The sequence below is a fragment of the Desmodus rotundus genome, chromosome 10 (assembly GCF_022682495.2).
Source record: "Desmodus rotundus isolate HL8 chromosome 10, HLdesRot8A.1, whole genome shotgun sequence".
Classification (NCBI taxonomy): domain Eukaryota; kingdom Metazoa; phylum Chordata; class Mammalia; order Chiroptera; family Phyllostomidae; genus Desmodus; species Desmodus rotundus.
Genome location: NC_071396.1, coordinates 19,190,827 through 19,209,127, shown reverse-complemented (window position 1 = coordinate 19,209,127; position 18,301 = coordinate 19,190,827). Strand labels below are relative to the sequence as shown.

Below are 18,301 nucleotides of genomic sequence, written 5' to 3'. Positions count from 1 at the left end.
GTACAACCCACTGATGACACAGAATGAACTCCATTGGCCTTTTTACTTCAAGAATCTGTGAATTAAAAAAAAAAATCCCTGATCACATGGGAGAGACTGCAAATGGCATCTCAGTTTGCACTTTAAGAGGCTGTGGTTGGACAGACAGACACCAGTGCAAAAGGGGACTCTCAATTGTCCCTGCGGGTTTTCTGGGTCACTTCTGTCCCTCCCTCCTCTACCCACAGCCTTAGCCTTCAGTCACTTGGAGGAGGGGACGGGGTGGGCAAAAAGGACAGGAACTTAAACCTTTACAACTTGCCCAGAACCAGGTGAAAACGGAAAAGGCTCAGTGTGGTAGAGCCAGCCGAATGGGAGTTTAGGGAGTGAACTTACAGCTCGCCCCCCTTTTTACCCAACCTCATGGGCTGTGAGCCATTAGGGGATGTCGCCTGGTAGCAGCAATAATTTTCTGGGCTGCGTGGACAGGCTGCAGAGAAGGTCAGGGGTGAGCTGGCCCAGCTGGCGGTGCCCTGCCCCCACCCGAACACCTCCCAGCACGGACGGGGTGGCCAAGGAGCCAGAGCGTGGGAAATGGCTCGCTTTCTCAAGACACCAGCAGTCAGCAGTCACCAGCTGCCCGTGGGAAGTGACACACGGGGCCACAGACACACAACTTAGTTCTAAAAATTTTCCAGTGAAATTCAAGTCAGCCCTACAGTTTTGAAGACTCCCAGCGCCTCTCACTGTTTAGAGACTGGGCCTGGAATGCTCCTATTTTCACAAGCAATGCTTTCAGAACCGAGCTGCAGACTGCTGTCCCGAAGCACTGCAGACGCTTTGGACAAAGACCAGATAACCACATTAGCACTAGTTTTGGAAAACGATTTTTCAGCCAGTTTTCCTGTACATTCAGCTCAACTGTGCTCATAAAGAAAGATGACATTATGGACAAATGTCATACACAGAACGCCCAGAAGTTTCATTTGATCCTTAGCATTAAACTCCATTCCCCCACCCCAGGAGACTTTTATTCTCCCAGCTATACTGTTAGCAGCAGGAAGATGGCCGATATTCCCGTACATTTGGGGCCGGTCTCATCTGACACATCCGTCGATCACACGATGCTCTCTGTGCCTTTTCCCCATCTGTTTAAAGCACCATCAACCCATTCAACAGGAGGGCGCGGACACAAAGGAAAGGCACTGAGGAGGCCAGGAGGTCAGACCTGGGTACAGTCTCCCAGGACACTAGGTTGGGGACCCTGAAGGGACTCACACGGCCACCTCTCCTTCAGCCCAGGGCCAGGGCTGTCCCCATACCACCATTCACCCAGTGGCTCAAGCCAGGACATTTGGGAGTCAGCCTTGATTCCTTCCTCGTCCTCACCCCGGTCCTGCCTCCTGAGCATCCGGCACTTTCCCCACCCCACTGCCACCAGCACCCTCCCCCACCTCCTGCGGTCTCTGCCTCATCCTTCAGGCCTCAGCTGAAGCAACACCTTCTGGGAGAGCCTTCTCTAAACATCAGCGTAGGCTCCTCACCCCTCCTTCCCCTCCTTCGCTCCCTGAACCCCGATTTGTATCTCTACCTCCTATTTGTAAGGCAGTCACTGTCTGCTTGCTGGCTCTGGCTGCTGTCCCCACTACACAGTCCGTCCCTTGTCCATCTTAGTCACTCAGGTAGCTGCAGATCTTACCAGCGACCTGGCAAGTGTTGGTCCCCGCTCTTCCTCACTTCTTCCAGGAAATGGGGCAGGGGATTTCCTGCAGGATACGGCCCACATACCAAGGTCTTTCTAGAGATTATGCCTGAAGATGTGCGAGCCGTGGGGGGGCCAGAGCATTAGGTGTCACTGCAGCTCTTTCTGCTGGCGGGAGGCACTAACACAGACTTTGCGTGAATATGGACCAATGACTTCGATCTGAGCGAATCTCCAGACCTAACTGCCAGTGTACAGGAGAGGTAGGGGCCAAGTGAATGGGCATGTTAAATGATCCCATAGGGTCACGATCAGCCAAAGCCAGAATGCAGGACACCCTGCATTCTGTGTTTATTAAAGAAACGCCCAGTTTCTTTAATAAACACACTGTAAGAAAAGAACAGGTGAGGGGAACCTATAGAGTGAGGAAGCCATAGGAAGCGTAGCTACCAGATGCAACGCATGGCCTCTGTCTGGATCCTGCTTTAAACCAATCACCTAAAAAGCAAAATATCTGGAGGTTGGGTGATATTAAGGAATTATTACTTGTTTTTAGGTGTGATTGTGACTTTGCAGTTTTGTTTTAAAAACAGTACTTTTTCTAGAGATATGCTCTGAAATATTTAGAATGAAATCAAATGTTTGGGACTTGCTTAATAATAATGCTACTTAGGTGAGGAGGAGATATTAGGTATAGGTGGATAGAAATGAATCAAGACAAGCCATAGCCTGGCCAGTGTGGCTCAGCTGGTTAGAGCATCATCCCGTACACCAAAAGGTTGCAGGTTCAATTCCCACTCAGGGCACATATGGAAGGCAGACAATCGATGTCTCTCTCCCTCTCTTACCCTCTCTCTAAAATAAAACATTAAAAAAAATTTTAAAAAGACAAGCCAAAAATTGATTCTTAATGAAGTTGGTGACTCCCAGAGTGCGTTCTAATATTTTCTCTATTTTTGCATATGTTTGAAATTTTCCATAATAAAAGATTTTTGTAAAAAAGCTGATAATGAACAGAACTGACCTAAAGATTAGCAAAGAAAGGCAGCTGGCTTTTGTAGGGAAGCCCACGCCAATGTTCCATCGTCAGGAGAAGAGCCCGTGGTTCCATCCCAATTCCTCCCTGCCGCAGACGCGTCCACCTTCCGATCACAGCCCCTCCCTCCCACCAGGGATTTTCGGGAATGTTCATTGCACTGGGTGCACTAGACTGTAATAATGAGCAGAAAGTACGTGCGAAAGCAGATCCAGCAATTAATCGGAAGTCACAGGGCCTCGAGGCCCGGGTGCGCTGAGTCCAGAAAGAAGCGATGCTGAGACCTAAGGACAGTGCAGCAGGCACCAGCATCGCTTTCCGGTCACCCATTGTGCTGCTCAGAAAATGACTTGGGTGATTGGGACCGGATGTTAGTTTTGATACGAATGTTGATGGATACAGGCCAGAGTCGAACTCCGTGTGCTGGGAAGAACTTTTACACTGTTTACACTCGGGCTCGACTGGGCTGGTTGGCACCTGTTGCTGCAAAGCAACAGGAGTGTGGATTCAGCTTGTCCCCAGAGCCTACCCTGCCCTGAAGCATCCAGTTCTAGGAAACCTTCACCAGCACCTGAGGAAAACTAGGCATCCTTGCAAATGTCATCTGCAGAGACACTGCACGCGGAAGCTGTCTCCACTCTTCCTCCCTCCGTGGTCTGCTTGTTCTGAACAGCCCTGACCCTTCCCCAGCCCCAGCGTGAACCTGCCCACCTCTATAGAGGCAGTACAGAGAAGGAGGAGAAAGTCCGGGTCAAGACACAGAAGATCGGAACCGTGTGCTCACAGGCCCGGCTCTGTGTACTCAATGAGAGGTTTCAGAGACGGAAATATCTCAGCCTCCAGCCGATGCAAGACCTTTCTGACATCCTGAACCGTAGCTGCAAACAGATTGAGTAAGACAAGGTTCCAGAGCCAGAGAATGGAATGTGAAAGGCGGCAGAAATGCAACTGGCCAAAGAGCAACCATGTGACTCAGCTGAGCTCAGCAACTGAGAGTAGCTGCACCCCTCTCCCTGTCCCTGGGGATGCCTGGAAACCTTCTGATGGAGCAATCAGACCTGCAGTAACCTCACATGGAGCCGCCATTCCTGGAGTGGGCAGCCCTGGACCCCTCAGTTCCACAGCCATGCAGGGGAATCCCTGCAGCCCCAGATCCGAGTCCAGCAAAATCCTGTCAGTGATTTGGAGGCCACCGTGGAAACTGCTGGGCAAAGCTATGAGGCAATAATGCAAACCCCTAGTAGTGCAGTGGCCGACAGCAGTGGGTTTATCCCCACGGACACACAGTGTGACATGGGTGTACTGTTCACTCTCAGTGTGGGCAGCATCTGTGTTACCTCTCGCAGGGTTTTCCTGCGTGCCTCTGCCTTCCCATGCTGCTTCGCATTCCACATCTTGTGCCACCTGGGAGGGGCTGGGAGGAGGGGAGGGAGGGGCTGGGAGGGAGGGGAGGGAGGGGCTGGGAGGGAGGGGAGGGAGGGGCTGGAAGGGGGGGGGAGGGAGTGACGGAGGTCTAATCTGAGAGGTTTCTGTAGCCTGCAGCTACAGACAAATGATTAAAAGATGTCTCCAGCTACACATAATCAGATATGATAGTATTCTGGATAACTCTAGGATCTAGAATCTTAACCTCAAGAATAGAAATTGAGAGTACAAAGGTGTATGATAAAGGATTATTCGTATTTTCCAGGTTTGGAAACCTCAGTCCAGGTGACTGGTAAACTACAATATGCTTTACCAATATCCTCTGCCTTTTCGCTGCATTACTGCAACCTCTCATTTGTTTATGACTCAAGTGTTTGTAAAATATGTTTTGTATTTTGCTGTATCATGAGAATAATACCCGTTAGGCTGCTTGGTTTATAAGTTTAAATACAAATAAATAAAATGTCTATTTTACAGACATAAATAAATTGCGTGCGTGCACTTCTGCAAACTCACCGTGGTATTTCACCTACTAACCGGTACACTCTTGCATCTAGGGGCCCCTCTGCCTTAAAGACCCCTATGCAGCTCCAGCCGTTGGCAAAGTGCCATTTCTGCTGTGACACCTTCCGGGTCTGCCCCAGCAGGGTCACTGCCAGCTCCTTTCTGCCTCTGCGGTGGCCTCGGTCCTGACGCGAACAGACTGGTCTCGACTCCTGAGGGCACCAGCACATCCTCCCTGTAGGTCACATGGCTAGAGGCCCTGTGGGTTGAATGTCTTCCTGACGAGGCCTGTCTGTTACATTATTGCCTCTGGGTAGCTCAGACTAACCAAGTACTGCCTAGCTGAGGTTCTTGTAAGTAATACACCAGCTCTTTATGGAAAAACAGCTTCAGCCAGCACAGGAACCAAGGTAAATATTGCCCTGAAATCTCGCTTACAGTTCACACTGAGAAAAAAAAAAGTTCCTTAAGCAAAGTTGAACTTCAACTCCATGTGCTGCTAGCAACTTAATGCCCCTTAATACAGAGCATGTCCATCCCACAGCCGAAAGCACCCCAGGGTGACATGCCAAGCATCACATGACTAACAGCTGGAGCCACTTACGTGCAATTGTTCCAACCCGGCCAAGTTAATGAGAGAATGGACAGATCTATTGTTCTTAACGGGGGGCTGTCCCCACTTAAAGGAGCACTTTCTGGCTCATCTCACCTTTATGGCATGAACTACTGGAAAAAGTCTAAATGCAGCTACCCAATAAATTCAGATGGCATGTTGGCTTCCTTATATTCAATGCAAACTGAAACGAGACAACAGCCACATTTTTGGTTTAAATGAGTCTGGTTGCGGCCCGCAGGGCAGAAAGCAGCCTGCAGGGGTGGCAGGAAAGCCTTCTCCCAAACAGATGTGGTTAGAGAACACAGGAGGTCGCCACAAATGAGAAACAAATGGTCATTTTAGAAATGCGGACGGCCACACTGAGGAGACAATGAAAATCCCATGAAGTTGCAAAAGCAAAGTCCTTGGGTGGGAGGAAACAGTGGGAGGAAGCAGCGACTTAAGGTAAAATAATTTAGGGCTTAGTACTGGAAGGCAAAGTACTGGAAGGCAACAGACATTTACCGAGTGTCTGCAAAGTTACAGGCCCTTTACTAAAACTGTTTGCAATTAAAAAAAAAAAATCATACAACCATGCCTCTTCACATATCTGAAATAGATCGGGAAATGACATGAGACTTGATTTAGCTTAATGTCAACGACCAGCGAGTGATGGAAACAAGATCTGAACCCACATCTGCTCGAGTCCACAAGCTGTGTGCTTCCTGTGTATTTGACGGCCTCGTTTAGAGATATTGGGAGCAAAAGTCCTGGAAGCCGCAAAGATTCATGGGATGGCACCACAGTTGTCAGAGACAGGGCAGCTAGGAAAAGCTGGGGAACTAAAAGGGACTAGGAAGAAAAACTTGATAAAGGAGCCCTGGAAATCATCGATTTCATGATACACAACCAAGGGGGAGGCTGCCTGATTTCAGCCTAGAACCCGGGGCCTGACCCGTCACAGCTCACTAAGCATTTTCACTCCAGATATCTCATTAAACGGAGTAAAGCAAGCGTTACTCTCATCTCATTCTTCATTTGAGAAAATACGAGTTTCAGTTTATCAGACTCGCCTGAGACCTACACTAGAAGAGCCAGAACAAAATTCTTGAATGCAAATTACAAATGTTTTTCATTAACCCCACAGAGCCAGAGACATGGCTGAGGCTTGAATCGGGAATAGAAACGAAAGGGTTAGCAGATAAAAATAAGGGACAACCTACGGGTACTAGTTAAGAGCTGACTTCATGTTTGCAACTTAATCCAGTTACTATCTAAAGGAAGACTCTGGATCAGTTACCCATTCTTCTGCAAGGAATTTCTAACATTACCTTCCAACATTTTTAAATGGTTGGGGGTCTTTAAATTTTAACTTCTGTCTGTCAGAGGAGAGGAGCGGCAGTGTCTGCCCTTCAATACTCCAGAACGGGGGGTGACAGGGCCGGTCTGAAGCCCCCATCTCTGGGGAGAAACGTGCTCGTCCTTAGCACCTGGGATGTAGAGGCCAGGTGTGTGTACCTGTGCCCACTGGAGCACCAGGACTCCCCTAATTCAGATTACACGAATTCCTTAATTTGAACACAATCCCTCAATTTGAAATCACAGGGAGGTTACAGGGAAAAGATGAAGCATCGATCACCTTTCCAGAATGACCATATGTCTGCATAACTGACCGTATGTCAGGCCGCAGTGGGAGGGACAGCTCTTCTTCACAGAAGTGTGCCAGCTAATCAATGCAGGAAGAATGATGGAAACAAGCAGGGAACAAAACAAACTACCACACCATTTGGCAATCCTTGATTTAGTATTGATTTGGGCAAAGATCATGAGTGGATGCCAAAGCACTAGATGAAAGGTTGACGGGGGAGGGGCGGCTGGTGGGCCCAGTCGTAACCCTGAGTCTGCCCGCTGCTCACAGGGAGGAACATGACAGATGTGACCCGGGTGTCTGTCATCGCCGCAGCGCTGGTAGCTGGCAGAGCAATAACCCAACGTCGCTTGCCTCCTGATGCTATACAACATGACATATACAGCTTCCTTCATGAGGTCTTCCCGTTGTACAATACTTAACCTACTCAAAATAGAAACACAAATAGTCCAGTTAAACAATGAACAAGGAGCCCCGGCTGGCGTGGCTCAGTGGATGGAACGCTGGCCTGCGAACCAAAGGATCACTGGTTCCATTCCCAGTCAGGGCACATGCCTGGGTTGTGGGCCAGGTCCCCAGTAGGGAGGCATGCGAGAGGCAACCACACGATTGATGTTTCCCTCCCTCTCTTTCTCCCTCCTTTCCCCTCTATCTAAAAATAAATAAATAATCTTTTTTAAAAAAATTTAAAAAATGAACAAGGATATGAATAGAGATTTCTCCAAAGAAGATATACACATGGCAATAAACATGTTAAAAGATGTTCAACGTCATAAGCCATCAGGGAAACGCAGATGGAAACCACAATGAGATGGCGCTTCACACCCACTAGGATGGCTGGGATCAAGCCGTCCGACAGTAACACGTGTGGGGAGAACAGAGAAATTGGAAACCTCATGCGTTGCTAGTGGGAATGTGAAATGGTGCAACCGCTTTGGAAAAGAGTTGGATAGCTTCTTAAAAGTTAAACAGAGTTACCAGAAGGCCCAGCAATTCCACCCCGGGGTATATATGTACACCCATAAGAACTGAAAGCAGATATCCACACACAAACTTGTGCACATTCACAGCAGCATTATCTTAACAGTCAGAAGGAGAAACAACTGGAGTTACAGGCATTTCTGAGCACGGAGAGGTCAGTGTCATCGGCTGGCCCCGGTTAGTTAGGAAAGGACTGAGCTGGTCCCTGCAGGGTGGAGGAGGAGGGCCTGAGAGAGAAGAGATGGTTAAGTGGAGGGGTAGAAGAATGGGCAAAGGGCCAAAGGAAGACCTAGCTCACGTTTCCGGGAAGCGTTACGGCAAACTGGAAATAAAGCTGGGAAGGAAGCCCTGACTCCCTGCCAAGGAGTCCACCTTCCTCCGAGGTTAGAATGGGGTGGGGGTGGAGGCACTACAGAAACTGAACACAGCTGGACAGAGTCATTGCCAACAGGACAGGACAGGTAAGGGGCAGGGACCTGCTGTGGAGGTGAAATGAAGAACCAGTGATTTTCCAAGATGACGACTCTGTTAGTCAACCTCATCTTTTTGGCCCTTCCACAGCATGTGGCACGGTGGTCCCCTCCCTCCTCCCAGGTGCCCTGTCTTCACTTGGCTTCCAGAGCTCCTCGCACCCGACCTGTTGGATGCTCCTGTGCCCTATTCTCTGCCTGCACTCACTCCTGTGGTGGAGTGCATTTAGTTAGTTAGCTCTCTTGTTCTAAACACCGCCCATGTGCCAGTGGCCCCAAATCGATATCCAAAGTCCGGGCTTCTCTTCCAAACTCCAGGCTCTGGTGTTCAGTAGCAACGGCAACTACTAACGTACCAGGTCTGCTGCTTATTCTCCTGCTCCTCCCCGCTAGGATGCGAACTCCCTGAGGACAGGGTCCTTTCTAAGTGCCTACGGAGCACCTGGCCCATCGTGGGTGCGTGTTGAGTAGTTGTAGAGTAACTGAATGGAGGGAGGACGGTGTGAGAATCCTCAGGAGGTGCCGTTACCAAGGAAAGGTGAGTGGCAGTGAAAGTAGCCGAGGTTGGTGGGAGGTGAATAATTCTCAGTTGCCATGGGGAACCTGAAGCGGCAGACGGACAGTTGGGTGGAAACATCTGGTACGGTTTTGAAAATCCGAGAGTGACCCTGGCCAGAGGCATTGTCATGGAGCAGGCGGGTGAAGCCAGAGGTTGGCAAGATCTCCAAAGAAAGGAATAACTGGACAAAAGAAACACAAACCATACCCTGATTCCAGGGGCTCTCTAGTGGGTTTGTGGACAGAGACCATCCAAGGCAAGCAAAGGAAACGTCTGCGATGAGCACCGTGCACCGAGGGGAGCCCGGTTGCATGGGCTCCTCCTGAGCTCTGAGCTCCCCCAAGTTCAGAGGGTTGATCCTCTCTCACAGGACATTGGAATCACCTGTTCTCTGTGGCTCCCTCACAACTCTGACCCATCCTGGAGGGCAGGGACTCCGTCACGGTCAGTTGCTGTGTTTCACAGAGTTTACGGCCGCAGCACCGATCACAGTACCCCGCCCACCTAAGAGGCCCTTGGTGAACACTGGCCCAACGAATCCAGCTCGGAAGTGAGTGGCCTGTGCTGGCAGAGAAGGTGGGGCGAGCATGGGAAGAAAGCTAGAAGGTCTGGAAGGCTGAGTTAAATTTACCCAACAGATGGAGAGATTCCTGCATGTAAGCGGTGCATGTGTGTGAGGCAGGGAGATGAGTCAGGATAGTTACAAATTTACTTTTGCTACCAAGAATAAACTTTTATTATTTTTCCATAGCATGATGGATTTTATTTCCAGAACAAACCAAACTTATCAAATAACTAATTCATCTTTCCATTTCTATGATAAAGACATCAATAATTTAGTATGCAATAAAATCGTGTTCTAGAAATTCTTCTATTGGTCTACACAGCCAATCAGAGCTACCGATCAGCATGACAAGCAGTGTTAACTAACTGAGGTGATAAAATTCTAGTCAAAGGAAGAAAATGTTTCATCTTTCTGTACAACCTCATGATGTTTCTGAAGAACTCTCACCGGGGAGGTCAGCTCATCAGCCAGGGCTGCAGGCTCATAGGAGCCCAGTGGCTGGGTGCACTGGCTGGCTCGATTTACAGAATGGTCCACTCCCCACTCTCACCCAGGATGAGGACCAAAGAATGCTGTCCTCACTGCTGGGGCTGGCCTGTCTCACCTTCCAAAACTGAGGTTAGTCCCTGGGGAGAGCCAGACCTGCGGTGGGAAGCCTGCTGTGGCCCGAAGCGTGGCTCTTAGCACGCCCCACACGGAACGTCCCCTCCTCCTGCCTTTGATGACTCTCAGACTGAGGCCAAGCGACCAGAGGCTCTTGAACATTTTGGTCTCAGAACTGCTTTACACTCTCAAGAATTATTAAAGACCCCCCCAAAAGCTTGGGTTTATATAGTTCGGTATTTATCATGTCATGAGTTAAAACTGAGAAAAAATTAAATATTTATAATACTTAAATAGTGAATGCATATGTTAACATAAATGACATTTTTTAGAAAAATAAAACTCAAATGAATGTAGAGAGAAAAGTGTCCTTATTTTACATTTCTGCCGGCCGATGTGCTGCGTGGCGGGAGGGAGACAGCTGGACTCTGCGTGTGACCTGTTGGGAGAGAAGCACAGGTAACGTAGCCTCTGGGGGACTTCACTGCATCCTAATGAGAGCAGGGGAGTATGAAAAGCACATAACATCTTAGTATTATAAGGAAAAGTATTTTGACCCTGCCAATTTCTTTTTTTTTTTAAGATTTTATTTATTTTTAGAGAGAGGAGACAGGAGGGAGAAAGAGAGGAAGAGAAACATCAACGGGTGGCTGCCTCTTGCACACCCCCCAACAGGGACCTGGCCCACAACCCAGGCATGTGCCCTGACCCAGAATCGAACCGGCAACCCCCCGATTCTCAGGCCGGCACCTGATCAAGTCTCCAGGACACCCAGGAGTCTCCAGACCACACTTTGACAACTGCCACGTTTGGTCGTTACTCATGGGCGTGAACCTGCCCTCAGCTTGTTTCTCACTCCGGAGTTACCCTTGCACCCGGCATCTCGAGGCTTCCCCTCTGCTCCCAGCCAGACTGCTCGCTGGGAGGTCTGCTGGCTGCAGGGCATCTCTGGTCCCTTGTTGGCCCCAGTGCCACCTCCTCCCTCCTCCCCCCACCTCTGCCTTCTCCTCACATGGTATCATGTGTGACTGGTCAGAAATCCTGTTGGTGTGCATCTGAGGTCACCTCTCGGGTTTGCCCTCTTCTCTCCATGCCCACCCCCCTCCTATAAGCCCTTATCCCGCATGTCTGGATAAAACCATCAACTTGTGGGACTGATTTTCCTCCCTGTCTGTTTGTCCAGGCTGTCTTGCAAACCCTGCCAGACTTAACTCACTGAAGGCAGGCTTGCCTTGAGGCCAGCTATAGACAGCTGCCCCCGCCAACCACCAACCTTCTGGCCGTCCTTCACGGCCCTCCATGGAGGGCATTCCATCCCTCGGCCCCACGGCTTCGCCTGTCCCTGGATCCGTGCCCACAGCCACTGACTGCGCGGCTCGGCCACGTGACTTGCTCTAATCCATGACATGTTAGGGGACATGACCCAGGCAGAGGCTTGGAAAAGCACTTACGCACTTCTGTTTACTCTCTGGGCCGCTGACAGCCCCCACGAAGATGGACAGGCTGAGGCTGGCCTTTGAAGCAGCGCCCTCCAGCAGAATGTGGAGTGATGGTGGAAACACTCCACAGCAGCACTGTCCCAGGTAGTAACCACTAGCCGCAGGGGGGTATCGAACATCTCCAAGGTGGGATTTATGACTGAAGGGCTGAATGTTTATCATTTAACTCATCCAACTGTAAATAGCCACGTATAGCTAATGGACACTGTATTAGACAAAACAGCTATGGACGATGAGCGAGCCATGGAGAAAAACCAACTGGCCCTGCCAAGGCCACCCTCGGTCAGCTCACCCTGCTGCTTCAGACACGGGAGCAGTAAGGCTTCTCCTGGTTGTTTCTTATGCAGCAAAAACTAACTGATACCTTCTGACCCCACCCACCTATCCAGACAGACACCTCCTGTTCCAACAGGAATATTCAGCTCCAGCTGGATTGTATTCCTCACGCTCCCCGCACTCGCCGAGCTCACGGACTCACCCCTGCAGTCTCTCCCACCTGAAATAGCCTCTCCATCCCCCCTCCTCCCACTGAAATTGAACCTGTCTTTCAAGTCTTAAATGAAACCTTCTCTGAAAAGTCTCCCCTGACTGGCCCACAAGAATCCCTGAGTCCATCTCCATGTGTGTTGGGCTTGATCCTTGAAAGTTTTATGAGTCACACACACACAGACTTGGGCTGTAATCCTAGTTTGGGCACTTGACTGGTGGAATGACCTTGGGTAAATTACTAATTATTATTATTATTATTATTATTATTATTATTATTTCTTCATCTGAAAGAAGGGGGGAAGTTGTTTTGAAGCTTAAACAATATAAAACCAGCAAGTCCCTGACAGGGGTAGATATACTCATCCAATAATTGCTTTCTTTCTCCATGGGTGTTCCTCTCTTTCCCCAGTCTGGTACAGACCATCTGGTTCACGCTCACACTGCCTGTCCACTCAGTTTCTCTGTCAGGGCCACAGGAGGGTTTCTATCCACTCCAAGAGCACCTACACAGCTACAGAGAGTGGTGGACACCGGCCTGGGTCACCTCCCGAGAATGCAGCCTTCCCCAGGGCCATACCTCCTTCCAGGGCAGCCCTTATCCTGCGGCTGATCGCTGTATGAGCCCAGAGGCCTGGCGCTCTTAGGCAGACCTGAGACAGCTTGGAAAGGCCATCCCAGCTTCAGAGCAGCCAGGGGGCCGGCGGAGACCTTTGTTGGGACTGTGCTGCAGCTGAGCTTCCCCTCTGCTCCTCCTTTGTTCAGTCTCCTCCCTCCCACAGGTGGGGCTCTGAGGCGCTCCCTTAGAGAAATGACCGGCCTGCTAAGCTGCATGGCAGAGCCAGCTCCCTGGGAACCCAACCCGTAGCACCGAAATCCCAAATAAACCCACACATACCCAAGAGTGATGTTTGACAGGAATCAGTTTTTAGCAACACATTTCCCAGGTCTTTAGAATGCAGTGTGGCTAGTCTGGCACCATGAGGAAAGGAGGGACAGGAGGTCCCACATTTCACACCATGGTTCTTAACTTGGGGCCCAGTGACCCCCATGGGGGATCATGACTACAATTCAGTGAGCCTGTTAACTTAGATAGAAAAAAGGAACTTCATTTCCTTTTCCAGTAACCCCTCACTGGTACCCAGCATTTCCTTGCATTCAGCACAGAGGCAGCAACGGGCAGCCATAGTGACACTCAGTGACCTCGTCACGGGTGGTCACAGATACTCCCCCGTCACTGCAGGGGTCTCCAAGGTTGTGTGCAGACCTCCCGACCCTGAAAGTTCAGTAATCACCAGAACCCACCGTTGCATCCACTGCTACATCTCGCTGTTATTGTGGTTAAAAAGAAGCGCATATATAACTTCACAAAAAATTGTTTTAATATTTTGATCGGTATTTCAATATGATTACTTTCCTTGGCTCTCCTGTGCATTTTAATTTTTGCATTTAAAAACATTATTCTAAGAAGGGTCTCACAAGCTTCACCAGACCGCACGAGGAGGTGAGTGCAGTCAACCCGCTAGGCGACTGTCCCTGCCCCTGCGGGGGGAGGTTTTCAGGTCTGACTTCAGTTTAGGCAAAGCGACCAGCTCCACGTGGGTGTGGCGGAAGGCGCAGTCCGCTCGGCGCACAGCCATTCCCGGGCTGGGCAGGACCGACTCCAGCTGCGGCTGTGTGGTCCCCCTTCTGGACGCACACAGCTTTACATGAAATCCACAGGGGGCGCGGCAGCGCCACCGAAGGCCTTGACCCGCAAGACGGTGCCCACTGGCCAGTTCTGAACGGGCTCCAGAGCTAGAGGTCACCTGGCCGCGCTTCTCAGCTGGGGCCTCCAAGGTGACAATGCTCGGCTACAGGAAACTGGCTCACCGGGGACGTCTGCTTCCCTTGCCCTGAACTCGGACGGAACTAGCTCAACCGGAGAGCAGAATCGTTGCCAGACCGAGCCGGAGTTGGCACACACCAGCTTCGGGGCCTGTCCGCTCCTTTCCCGGCGCGGAGAGCTGCGTTGGGCGGTCTCTATCTGCCACTGAGCCCCAGCTCGGGCCATTGCCCTCCCCCCCCCCGCAGCTTCCGCGCTCGCGCCTAGCCCCACCGGGCCAGAGTCCTGTCCCCAAAGCCTTGGGACAATGGCGAGACCGACTTCCCGGCCGCGACGTCCCACACAGCCGCGGGGGAGAACACTCCCGCTGCGGGCCACAGGTCTGAGGTCCCGGAGGAAGTAGGGTGCACACAGGACCTCGCAGACGGGACGAGCTCACCAGCCCCTCGAGCTCCCCGGCGACAGTGACCGGGCGATGGGCCGTCGGGGGCTAAGGGTCAGGAGCGCACTGGGCTTGCAGAGCCCGCGCGCGCCCGGAGTTCAGCGGCCAGCGGGTCGGTCCCCGCCCCCGACGCCCACGTCCGTCCGGCTCCGCTGGGGCCTCGGCCCCCGGCCTCCTTCCTCCCCTCCCGACTCCGCGCCCAGTTCCCCTGCCGGCCGCCCCCTCTCCGCCCGCAGCGCACTCACGTAGACAGAATGGATGTCGGATTTGTCGAAGAACCGCAACGCCGTGCTCAGTTCCAGGGCCGGGGAGACGCGGTCGTCTCCAGGTTCCAGCTCCAGGTCCCCGTGTACCGGCCCGTAGGGGAAGAGCTCCTGGCGGCGCAGGCAGCCCCCGGGCCCCGCCAGCAGCAGCAGCAGCGCCCACATCCACGAAGCCCGGCCCCAGCAGACCGCGGCCCACATGGTCCCCGACTACGGTCCCGCTAACCCGAGCGGCTCGGCGCGGGAGGCTGGAAGGCGGAGATGTAACCGGACGCCCCTCGGCAGCCCCTCCCCGGCGATGGGGGAGGAGAAGAGGGGCCGAGGGGAAGGCCCGCCCGTGCGCAGGGCGCGCCCAATATCCGCGCGCGAGGGAGGGCGACACCGCGCCCCCAGCGCTGGTCCCCGGGGTGGTGGGCGCCAGTGGCCTAGGGTCCCGAAACCAGCCCGGCCCCCACCGGATGACCCCTGCGGGGACAGGAGGTGGGAACTAGCCGCCGGGTTCAGTAGGGTGTCCCGAGCCCAGGCCAAGTCGTGGGGAGGAGGTGGCAGGGAAGCGCCCTGGACGCAGTTGTGTCCCGGAATGGTGGGCTGTGTGCCACCTCGAGGCGGCCTGGCGGCGTCCGCCCGGTCCGAATCTGACGCGAAGAGGCGTAGGTGCGGGGGACTCTCAAGGAGGGCCCGGGCCGGGAGCACGTTCCTTTACCCTCCCCGTTCTTTCAGCCTCGAGGAGGAGGGATCCCGGGCTCCCTGAGTGGAAGTTCCGTCGAGAATGGGGTCCCACCCTCTGAGACAGAGTCGGTGTGTAACGGAATTCGGTGTTAGGTGGGGTGGGGTCCCCAAGTGCCAAAGGACAACTGGGCTGGAATAACTGGCCAAGGAGCGCTTCGTGTGGGATGTGGGGACCTGGCCAGGTCTAAGCAAGAGGCTGGAGGAGGGACCTTTTGAAAAGGAGGGCTGAGCTGTGGGTGGAGTCAAGGACCATCCCCAGTGGAGAATTTGGGAAAGGACTGTTCCGAGTAAAGCCTTTAGTATCAGACCTGGGGATTTAAACTCGCTCGCACCCTCGGGGGGACTATGGGGAGTTCTTCACAGTCGGCTTGAGTGGTGTCCGTGGCTTCCTCCAGCTGGTTGGTCATCTGGCGCTGGGGTCCGGGGGGCCCGGGGTGGGGGGGATCATTGGAGTACACTGCAAGGAAAGGAAAAGGTTGAGAAAGGAGAAGATGGAAATTGAGAAGAAATGAGTCTGAACGGCATTACAATGCAAGGAGTAAGACGAGATTGTGAAGTTTATATGCAGGGATGGGGAGAAAAGCTAGAATTGGACTCGAGCTTAAAGTGAGAATCCCGGCTGCCTGTTGAAGTCGGGGGACAGGACCTGGCACAAGAGCGGGCTGGATGTACTTGATGTTGTGTTAACCTGGAGAGAACAACAGCCATCTCTTTCTGTCACCAGCTGTAACTGAGGACCTGGGACCCACTTTAATAATTCTCCTAATAAACAGCAAATTTCAAACAATGATTAGGGAGTGTGAGTCCTGAACCAGTAGGAAACACAAAGAACAAGCAAATGAAATACACTGTCTGAACATAAAGCCTTCGACCTACTCGTGACATGTTTTAAATGCATTAGTTGGGTTTTGACCCCAAGAATGAATGTACCTGTTGAGAAGGATGGCTGGTGGCTACCTGGGCTGAAATTTATAAACAGCCTAGCAGCCATTGCTAAACAGGGGCTCCTCACGCAAGCCAGCTTCAGGGAGAAGCCTGCGCTGAACTGCCTCCCTGCACTGTGTTTCCCGCTCTCCTTCATGGAGGAGTTCCTGAAATCACATTTCAGCCAGTAAAAGGGAGACTGTCCCCATCCAGCTGGAGCTGCAGCTACCTGTATATCCTCAGCATCTTCACTGAGAAGTCAGAGCAGCTCCATTCCCACCAATCAGGACAGTGGTTTTTCATTTTGTTTTTTGTTTGCCTCTACCAGATGATGAGGATTTGGAGTTCTCATTTGCATGAGGATGGGCCAATCAGGGACCAGGGGCTGGGACTTCCTTCTTTATAAGTCAGTTCTCAGGGGATCCACTGGTGGAGAGTACACTTTCCTTTCGCACTGAATCTGGCTCTTCCCAGCTGGAGCTGCAACACGGATGACATTGGCAAGAGGGAGCCCACCGTTAGCCCAGCTGTTCCGCAACTGAGCTGTAACCTGGCTGAGCTTTTCCACAGCTGTGCTGTATCACAATTCAGCTATTAGCACCGAATAAAGTCTTCTTCACCGCTCCCCAGATTGGGGATACCTGTCGACCTTGAATTGGCATGACCATCTAATTAGAGTGGCGTCTCTATTGCTACAGTTTCTTCCCTTGCTGAAGAGTGAGAAAAGCCAAATCCAATGGCTTTTCCTTCAACTCCCTCCCAGAATGGCAGCACTGAGCTCCCTCCCAGCAGCACTTTCTGACTCTGCCCCATGCCATCCATCTCCAGGCTTCTGGGCCCCAGCATCGCTCATTCCAACTGCCAAGAACTCCGAATGGAGTCCCTGCTTCCTCCTCAGTGCTCACCTGCCCACAGCCTGGGCCCCATAACTCAGCATGTACCTCAGGTGCTCCTCCTCCAAGCCCCATCCCCTCTGTCTCAACGCAGAGCCTGCTCTGGAGCTGTCACAGGTGCCAGAGTGCTCCCACCCCTCTCATGAATTCTTGCCGTCTTTGGCACTGAGACAGCATCTGAAACTCCTATTGGTCCATGGGATTTTCCTCAGCAAATATAGGAGCAAGCGCAGTTCTCCGCTTTGCTGGCTCAGAGCAGCTCCTGGAGTCTGGCCTGGCTGAAGTCTGGCTCCGCGGTCTCAGGGTCACCCTGGAAACCCGGGAGGTTTCTGAGACTCCGTATCCTCCCCACTGGCATGGGAAGTTCATACCTACAATCGGGATAGTTAGGAGAATTAAATAAGATGATTCATGAACTGTTCCAGCACAGGAAATACTCCCTTAATATTAAGCCATCATTACAATCTCAGTGTAGCAGGGTGTCCAAACTTGGCGGCTCTGGGCCACACCAGAAGAAGAGTTGTCTTGGATCACACATTGAAGACATTGTGACACGTAATCACAAACAACATCTCGTAACGTTTTAAGTAAATGTACGAGTTTGTGTGGGGCCGCATTCACAGCCATCCTGGGCCACGTGCAGCCCGCAGGCCGCGTGTTGGACACCCCTGGCAGTTTTCGTGATTGTTATTATTTCAACATTTGCTAAGAATCCACCATGAGTCAGACCCTGCACTGGGAATTTCAAATACCAAGACTGTTGAGATGAATTCCTTTCGTGAGCAACGCACCACGCATTGAGGAAGACAGACGTAACAGTAACACGATGGGATGTTAACTATGTGCTAACTCTGCCCTAACGTAGTTCATACTGTTAACAATCGCACAAGCTAGTAGCTTCATTGCAGATGGGGGCAGACGAGGTTTGTGAGAGCTGGAAATGCACCCAGTCCCCAGCAGTTGGTGGAAGAGCCGGGATTTGAATCCCAGGGTATGTGAAACCAAAGCTGACACCCTTTCTGCCGCACCCTCCTGTCTTTCTACAGAAGTTTCTCCCTCAATTTGCATCCACACGATATGAATTCTCCATCGTTTACATGTAATGTGCATGCCCCTTTACATATGCTCCTGTTCCCTTTTTTCCGCAGTATCATCTGCCTTAAGTACGTCTAG

At 51.8% G+C, this 18,301-nt stretch overlaps 1 protein-coding gene and 1 pseudogene across 1 annotated transcript in view; one reads left to right on the top strand and one right to left on the bottom strand.

The window, feature by feature from the left end:
* Positions 1 to 15,074, bottom strand: part of NID1 (nidogen 1) — a 68,626-nt gene extending 53,552 nt beyond the window's left edge. The window contains exon 1 of the mRNA XM_024561867.4: positions 14,565 to 15,074. Within this exon, the coding sequence (XP_024417635.2) occupies positions 14,565 to 14,783 (219 nt within the window). The 5' untranslated portion in view covers positions 14,784 to 15,074. The remainder of the gene's footprint in view (positions 1 to 14,564) is intronic.
* LOC128779404 (homeobox protein NANOG-like) lies at positions 425 to 3,945 on the top strand (annotated as a pseudogene).
* Positions 15,075 to 18,301: the final 3,227 nt, after the last annotated feature.